At 45.3% G+C, this 7905-nt stretch overlaps 1 protein-coding gene across 2 annotated transcripts; it reads right to left on the bottom strand.

Annotated features, from left to right (window-relative positions):
- Positions 1-450: 450 nt before the first annotated feature.
- On the bottom strand, positions 451-6607 carry LOC119006777 (zinc transporter ZIP1-like). 2 transcript variants are annotated; one of them, XM_037075843.1, is made up of 4 exons: positions 6455-6607; positions 5163-5439; positions 4002-4132; positions 451-1377 (listed from the first exon to the last, which is right to left on the bottom strand). In XM_037075843.1, the coding sequence occupies exons 2-4, from the start codon at positions 5362-5364 to the stop codon at positions 688-690; spliced, it is 1023 nt and encodes a 340-aa protein (XP_036931738.1). In that variant the 5' UTR covers positions 5365-5439; positions 6455-6607; the 3' UTR covers positions 451-687. The 2 variants fall into 2 exon arrangements, with proteins under 2 accessions (XP_036931738.1, XP_036931739.1); XM_037075844.1 differs by having other exon boundaries at positions 5163-5541; positions 6455-6603.
- Positions 6608-7905: the final 1298 nt, after the last annotated feature.

The raw sequence follows: 7905 nt of genomic DNA, 5'->3' as shown, positions 1-7905 counted from the left end.
AGAAAACACCTGGTCTGCATTAAAATACCTGTTTTTCGTGGCTCCTATCACAGACAGAGACGTCTGACTTCCTGATAAAAACAGACAGTAAAACGAGATCAAATGTCTCCGCTGCTCCTTAAAAATCACCTGCTTTCGAAGACAAACATGACTGGAAATGTTTCCAGGTGTCCTGAAAAATATTCACTGTCCAACTCAGACGAGCTGCACAGAAAAAACATCTGATGTTTCAAATCAAGTCTCAGCTGCTTCAGTTGTTTTACTGTGAAGCTCCAGAACTGTTCTGTGGACCAGCACACAGAAGCAGAACCAGAAGAAGAAGAAGAAGAAGAAGAAGAAGAAGAAGAAGAAGAAGAAGAAGAAGAAGCAGAAGAAGAAGAAGCAGAAGAAGAAGCAGAAGAAGAAGAAGAAGAAGCAGAAGAAGAAGCAGAAGAAGAAGAAGAAGAAGAAGAAGAAGAAGAAGAAGAAGAAGAAGAAGCAGAAGAAGAAGAAGAAGAAGAAGCAGAACAAGAAGCAGAAGAAGAAGAAGAAGAAGAAGAAGAAGAAGAAGTGTGGAGGAGAAGACAGACAGAGTGACACTCTGGTTACGTGGATCCTTGATGTGTGACCTCTGATACTCGCTGGCTATCGAACATGTGAACTTTTGGTTTCATGACAGACTTTCTTCCCGGTTGTCTGTTTCCATGGTTACAGTTTGATGAAGAGCACAGCAGTGACGACGGCGAAGCCGACCAGCAGCATGGCCACCTTGGGGATGCGGTTCCTGGAGGAGCTGAGCTCGTGCGGCAGGATCTCCATGAAGGTGATGTAGAGGAAGGTTCCCGTGGCGAGCCCCTCCAGCGTGCTGCGGGCCAGCTGGTGCTGAGGAGACGCCTTGGTCTCCGTGAGGCCCATCCCCAAGCCGATGCCCAGCGGGGACATGACGGCGAAGAGCAGCAGGCAGCCGACCACCACCGACCGCCGCAGCCGGCCCTGGGTCAGCTTGAAGGCCAGGCTGAAGGAAATGATGCTCTTGTGGATCATCAGCGCCAGGCAGATCTCCAGAACCTCCTTCCCCTCCTCCAGGAGCCCCACCGCCAGACCCTCAAACACCGAGTGCAGCGACAGCGAGAAGACCAGGATGAAGGCGCGCAGGGCGGACTGCGAGCCGAAGTCCACGTGGAAGTGGCTGCCGGTGGACTCCTCCGACTCACGCCGGCGATGGGAGCGATGCCGCCCGCTCTTGTCGTTGGCCTGGACGCTGGAGTCCACCAGCAGAGCCCGGCGCTCCTCCACGTGAGGGGAGGACTGGTCTTTGAAGGCCAGGACGATCTGCTCCAGGACCAGGACCAGGAAGAAGCCCATGGCCATGATGAACTCAGGCAGAGGGAACTGGAGCTGCGAGGAGAGCAGAAGAAGAAACGGAAGTTATTTTCCCAACTAGCACATTTCACTCCCACGTGTCTGACGGGACGATCACACAGATTATCTTTGCTTTCATTTTGCAAGTGCATCAAGAAAACAGTTGTGAGTTGTAACGTGACACACTTCACACTCTTCATCAGGCTTTTCAGAAAAATGACACACTTTGGTTTTGTGAATCTGCTGTCAGCACCTCGATGAACACAGGACGACAAAGTGCTGAAGAGAGGAAACCAGCGGATGTGGAGAAGATTGAAATCAGAGATAAAGACAAAAAAAACTTCACAGAGCGACTCAGAGTCAGTTTGATGTGTCGGCTGGTTTCTTAAAATGTGAAGATGGGGAGCAACAGCTGAAGGATGAGATCACCTCGTTAGCTAACGAAGTGTTTGGTTGTTAACGATCCAGAAGATTCACGCGATCAATTGTCTGTCTGTAAATCTCAGAGCTCAGAAATTGTTCATCCGATCTGCTTCACACTTGGAACGTTTGTTGCTGAGGACTAAAGGATGTGCAGCTAAAATATGAATAAATGTTTGATAGGCCGTGAACGCTGCTGTGTGCAGGTAAAGCAGCCGTAAACAACATGATTATTACGTTAGCATCGAGGGCTACAGTGTTTAGTGTTGCCTGGCAGCGCGGTCAGCTGCTCCAGGCTGCGTCGCTGTTGTGGTCCGGATCAGAAAGTTCCGATGTACCGATCCAGAGTTAAATCATGAACATGAAACAGTCACAGAGTTTCATCTATTTGAGTTTCAGTGTTGTTCAGGTTGAAGAAAGTTAGATGTAAAAAATCTAAATGTAATCTTTAGGATTTGTGCACATGGGCTCATACTTCTTCATCTCCAAGTCGAGCCAAGTGTCACGACCAAAACGAATGTTTGGTATCAGCCGTGATTCAGCACATTTTCAAAATTTGTGTCAGTTGAAGTTTTACCACAAGCATGCAACACAAAACCACTTCCTGTCGATGGTCAGCTCGGCACGGTGCCGGCAGAGTGTCGGGCCGGAGTGGAGACGACAGTGAAACTCACAGCTCTGGTCTAAAAAGTGAAACACACCTGCTGCTAAACACCAACATCATCAAGATGGTGTTCACACGTTCACACGGCCGCACGCTGACAGGAATATTCATTTGTGTTCGCCATGTAAACAGTCTGGCAGGAATAATGAACCAAAAAAAACAGGAAAACGAGCCACAAAACCAACCAACCACACACACACACACACACACACACGCACATACGCACACACACACACACACATACGCACACACACACACACTCACACACACAGTGTTGCCACAGTATTTGTGTCGAGGTTCATTCAACAGTATGTGTGACGGAGGAGAGCAATTCCTGTTAAACACCCCCTACACACACACACACACACACACACACACACACACACACACACACACACACACACACACACACACACATACGCACACACACACACACACACACACACACACATATGCACACACACACACACAGTGTTACCACAGTATTTGTGTTGAGGTTCATTCAACAGTATGTGTGACGGAGGAGAGCAATTCCTGTTAAACACCCCCTACACACACACACACACACACACACACACACACACACACACACACACACACACACACACACACACACACACACACACACACACACACACACAGCGGGCTTCCCAGCAGTGTCTCTGACCTTCAGCCGCCCTCCTTTTCTTCCTAACAAACAATCTGACAGTGTGAAGCCGTTTAAAGACACAAACTTCACACTAAGTTTCGCTCCAGCGCCATCAGCAGATCAACAGAACCAGAACAGCTCCGGGTTCATTCCTGATGACGCCGCTGATCCTCAGAGATAAATCTGAGGTGTTGCCAGGTGAGAGAGGCAGAAAAATCATGTTTCTGCTACATTAAAGAAACTGATTTTTACAGACTTTTCTCCACACGCTGTCTTTCTTGTGAGCATATATCCTGATGATATAAAGTCATCCTCATCAGAATTAGCTGTTAGCACTTCCTGTTAGCAGTGAACTTGTGGATGTTCAGACAGTTGTCACTGGATCACTGTGATACTGAAGAGAACTTAAAAACATGAAGTTTCTAAGGCAAGTTGTGACTTTTTTTTAAGGATTTCCATCAGCATTGGATTCATGACGTAATGATAGAATTTTCATTTTTGGGTAAACTGTCCCTTTAATTAGAAGTTATTCAAATAAAAGAAAGAAGAAGTGGTGGCTAATGTTAGCTAATGTTAAAGAATATAAGAAAGACTGAAATAAAGATTAGAGATGCGGTGCGGTCGATTAATCAAATTGTTTTCAATTATTTTAATAATCGATTGATTAGTTCGAGTCAATAGAGACTGAGATCAACATCAGTGATCAGCACTTGAATGAATGATGATTAATTGAGAGAATGATCTGTGTGTTAATCAATAATGACAGTAAGTGTAAGTTACGGCTGTTGTAAAGCTTTGAGTGTTTATGAACCAGATGTTTTATTCTTTCTGTGAGCTCAGCGTTGTGTCGGTTTACGACAGTCTGACATGTGATTGACGGATCATGATGCTGCGTGTGGTCCAAAGTCTGGATCTGTGGGATCTTACTGTGACTCCCGCGTTGCTGAAGGCCTCGTTGATGCCCTGCAGGTAGTCCGGCAGCAGGCCCAGCAGACAGGTGGCCAAGAACACTCCTCCAGAAAAACAGCTGATTAGACTCAGAACCCGGCGCCGCAACTCTGCAAGAACAACCAGAGAACAACCAGAGATCAGCCAGAGATCAGCCAGAGATCAGCCAGAGATCAGCAAAAGATCAACCAGAGATCAGCCAGAGATCAACCAGAGATCAGCCAGAGATCAACCAGAGATCAGCCAGAGATCAGCCAGAGATCAGCCAGAGATCAACCAGAGATCAGCCAGAGATCAACCAGAGATCAGCAAAAGATCAACCAGAGATCAACCAGAGATCAACCACAGATCAGCCAGAGATCAACCAGAGATCCTCTGCAGACTGGAGCTCTGCATCGAACTAAAGTTCAAAAACATTTCAATAAATAGGTCAACATTAAACCTGTCAACTCACCTCCTCAATCAGCACTGGTCCTGTCACGTCTGTATCTGTGTTTACAATGTACAGGAGACTGTATCCATGGCAACGGTTGTCTCATTTTACTTGTAACCGCCGAGCTAGCTAGCATCTGTTTTCAGCTTTAATTATGTTGGTGGAGGAAATTATAACAGTGTTATATCAGTTATATCAGTGTTAGCTTCTGAAACAGGCTAACATCAGTGTTAGCTTAAGAAACATGCTAAATTCAGTGTTAGCTTCTGAAACACGCTAACTTCAGTGTTAGCTTCTGAAACGCGCTAACATCAGTGTTAGCTTCTGAAACACGCTAACATCAGTGTTAGCCTCTGAAAGAGGCTAACTTCAGTGTTAGCTTCTGAAACACGCTAACATCAGTAAACCAATCTTCATCTTCAAACCGAATGATATTTAGCGACTGTTATTTTGAAGTTATATTTATTCATTTTATATATTTTCATTGCAGGACGGGTTGACACACCATCCTCACTCAGCAGCTCGATTCTTATCCTGAGATAAGACGACGCAGTGAGCAGAAATGTTTCTGTGATACCAAAACTGCTGAATGTCATCCTGACCTGAAGCCAGACACGACTTTAGACCTTGGTCGTTTCTGTACGGAGGCCCCAGAGGCACAAATCCAGTTCAGCCAGACCTGGTCCTGACTGGACCCGGCTTCTTACCTGGGTCAGCACAGCATGACCCCGCTCCCCGGACGATGCAGAGCGGGGCGAGACCAAACAACAGCGTGATGGACAGCAGGACCACCAGAGCTCCCAGTTTGATCTCCAGGGCGGGAACGTCGGCCGGGTTGACCTGCAGCTCTGCCGTCTCCCTCCCAGGAGACATGAGGACGGACGAGGACGCTCTGCCCCCGACGGACATCTTCAGTCTGGGTTATCTTCACCTCCTGATCCAGGTGGATTCAAACAGCTGCCATGGATTCACACAGCAGTCAGTCTGTCACAGATAACAACCGTCATTAGATCCACGCTGACCTCCGGGTCACCGACTCCAGAACTAAAGTCCACATCAGAATGATTCTGAGTCCATAGCTGGAGGCTGCTGACAGCAAACAGGTGACATACATGAAACCTCCTGACAGAGATTGTGATTCATTTAATATAAATACAAAATATGATGAGGACTTAAAATCTCAAAACAAAGAGACTGTCAGTGCTGATTCTGAGTCACTGGGTCACATGACCCGGAAGATACTGAAATAAACAGCTGAGTAAACATGAAACTTACTGACAAAATGTAGAATTCATTAAAATATTTTATTTATTTTTAATTGGGGAAAAATGCAGATTTATAATGAAGCAATATTGATTAAAGCATAATGAAAAACTAAAATGAAATAAAAAGAGATCCTGAAACTCAGAAATCAGTCACAAGCTCTAAAATAAGAGATAAACAGATCATCTTTACTATTAGAACAGTTCGGTACCGGTTCGGAGTCACTGGGTCACATGACCTGGACGCTAATGAAGATTGTTTTGAAATACTTTCTATTCTATTATTTCTGTAGATTCTATTAAACTATTTCAGTTAAGTTCCAAAACATAATTCTCATTAAAAGTAAAACTTCAGTCGAACAGTGTTGTGTTAATGGACCGTCGGTGAGCCCAGGTGGTTCTGAGCTGGTTCTGAATCGACACCAGCTTCAATCAGAACATGTCAGAACTCAGCCTGTCATCATGTTTCAGAGCAGAGCTTTAATCGTAACTTCCGACCAGATGACGTGAGTTCTAGCAGAACCGTGTGAGTGAACCCAACAGATCCAGGATCAGTGACACAGACAGAACCGGACAGAACCAGATGAGCCTCTGACGGACCAAAACCCCCTGACAAACCCCTCGTGTGATTCCTGTGAGAAGTGGAAACTTTGACGGAACTTGTGACAATCTGTGCTTTTTCTTTCTTTCTTTTTAGTTTCTTTAGTTCTGCTCGGTAATAAAGATCTGAGTCGTACCTGGGTTCGGGTCCAGCAGGTCTCTCTCGGAACCTCTCAGCAGAAACAGACTGAATAAAACCCACTTCGGTGTGTTCTTCTTGCTCGATGTGCTTCAGTTAATGAACCATGTTGTCCGGGAAGTGATGACTCAGTTCCCATCAGCTGATCCCGAGCTGCTGTCAGGGGGAGCGCGGCGCACTTCCTGTTTTCAAAATAAAAGCCTGGTGAGAAGAGGCTCTTCCTGCAGCTCGGGGAGGGGACGCGACCCTCCCCGAGCTGAATGGCTACAAAACTAACATCTCTATGGGAATTTGGGGCCATTTAAACACAGATATCAGGAACATAAATTAATTTCGACACAGATATAATCTAAACGCCCTGCTGGAAAAAAAAACAAACAGCATAGACCAGCACCAAAACCAGAGGTCCAGTGTGGAATACAAAGCGGCATCTGGCAGAACAGACTTGGCAGAAATGGAATGTAATATTCACAAATATGTTTTTATCAGTCTATAATCATCAATAATTACCTTATAATGAGCCGTTTATATCTACAGCGGGTTTCCCTCCAGGGCAGCTGCCATGTTGCACCGCCATGTTTCTACAGTGACCCTGAGCAGACACACCTGACACTACAGAGGGCCAGACATGTTTTTAAATTTAGTGAGTGGCTGAAAATTGCACCGATTGGAAGACAACAAAGGAGACGAGTGAGTCATTTGTTCTGTAATAACACGTCCAAGATATTTGACCCAATAACAACCTCAAAAAGTAACTATCAGACACACGTGGTGGAGTGAAATGTGGGATATTTACCTCTGAGATGTAGGAGAGTAGAAGTTGGCTCTGAAGTTACAGAGAATGGAAATACTCAAATAAAAAAGTACAAGTACCTCGAAATGTGTATTTCATTACAGCTGCTGACTAAATGTGGTTGGCAATATGTCCCCAAACTAGGTTAAATTCATTTGATTTTGGAAACTACGGGATCATTTTACTGCTTCAGGCCTTTAAAATACTTCAGATTAAATGATGTGAAGTAAAAGTGAGGAGAAGAGTCAGTATTTGACTACCTGAGAGGAAAGTTCATGAGTAAAATGCAGCTTTACTGAGACACACTGAGGAGCAGGAACACTGTGACTGTATACTGTCAACATAATGACAGTCCATGCTTTTATTTTGATGGTAGAGTCTCTTGTGTTCCGGTGGTGTTGTGTGTAACTGACTTCTCACAGCTGGGAGGAGGATCCATCCAGCTGCTGAACACACTGTGACTGTTTCCTCCATCACTCATTACTGTAATAACAGTCAGAGGTCAAAATGAAACGATGAGTGATACAAACCATCAGTTTCGGGCTGAACACTGGTTCTGTTGATGTTTTCATGTTGCTGGTGGATTTTTATGGGATTGAGAAACAACCTGTGACACTGAAACACAACTGAAGCGACACAGTGTGAAGCAGTTCAAC

The sequence above is a fragment of the Acanthopagrus latus genome, chromosome 17 (genome assembly GCF_904848185.1).
Source record: "Acanthopagrus latus isolate v.2019 chromosome 17, fAcaLat1.1, whole genome shotgun sequence".
NCBI lineage: Eukaryota > Metazoa > Chordata > Actinopteri > Spariformes > Sparidae > Acanthopagrus > Acanthopagrus latus.
Note: the sequence above shows the minus strand (reverse complement) of the source record. Positions and strands in the feature narration are given on the sequence as shown.

Coding starts and splice junctions, on each gene's coding strand:
- LOC119006777 (XM_037075843.1), bottom strand. CDS start 5,364: ATGTCCGTCGGGGGCAGAGCGTCCTCGTCCGTCCTCATGTCTCCTGGG. Junction 4,133..5,162: donor GTCATGCTGTGCTGACCCAG/GTAAGAAGCCGG, acceptor TTGTTCTTGCAG/AGTTGCGGCGCCGGGTTCTG. Junction 1,378..4,001: donor TCAGCAACGCGGGAGTCACA/GTAAGATCCCAC, acceptor CTCTCCTCGCAG/CTCCAGTTCCCTCTGCCTGA.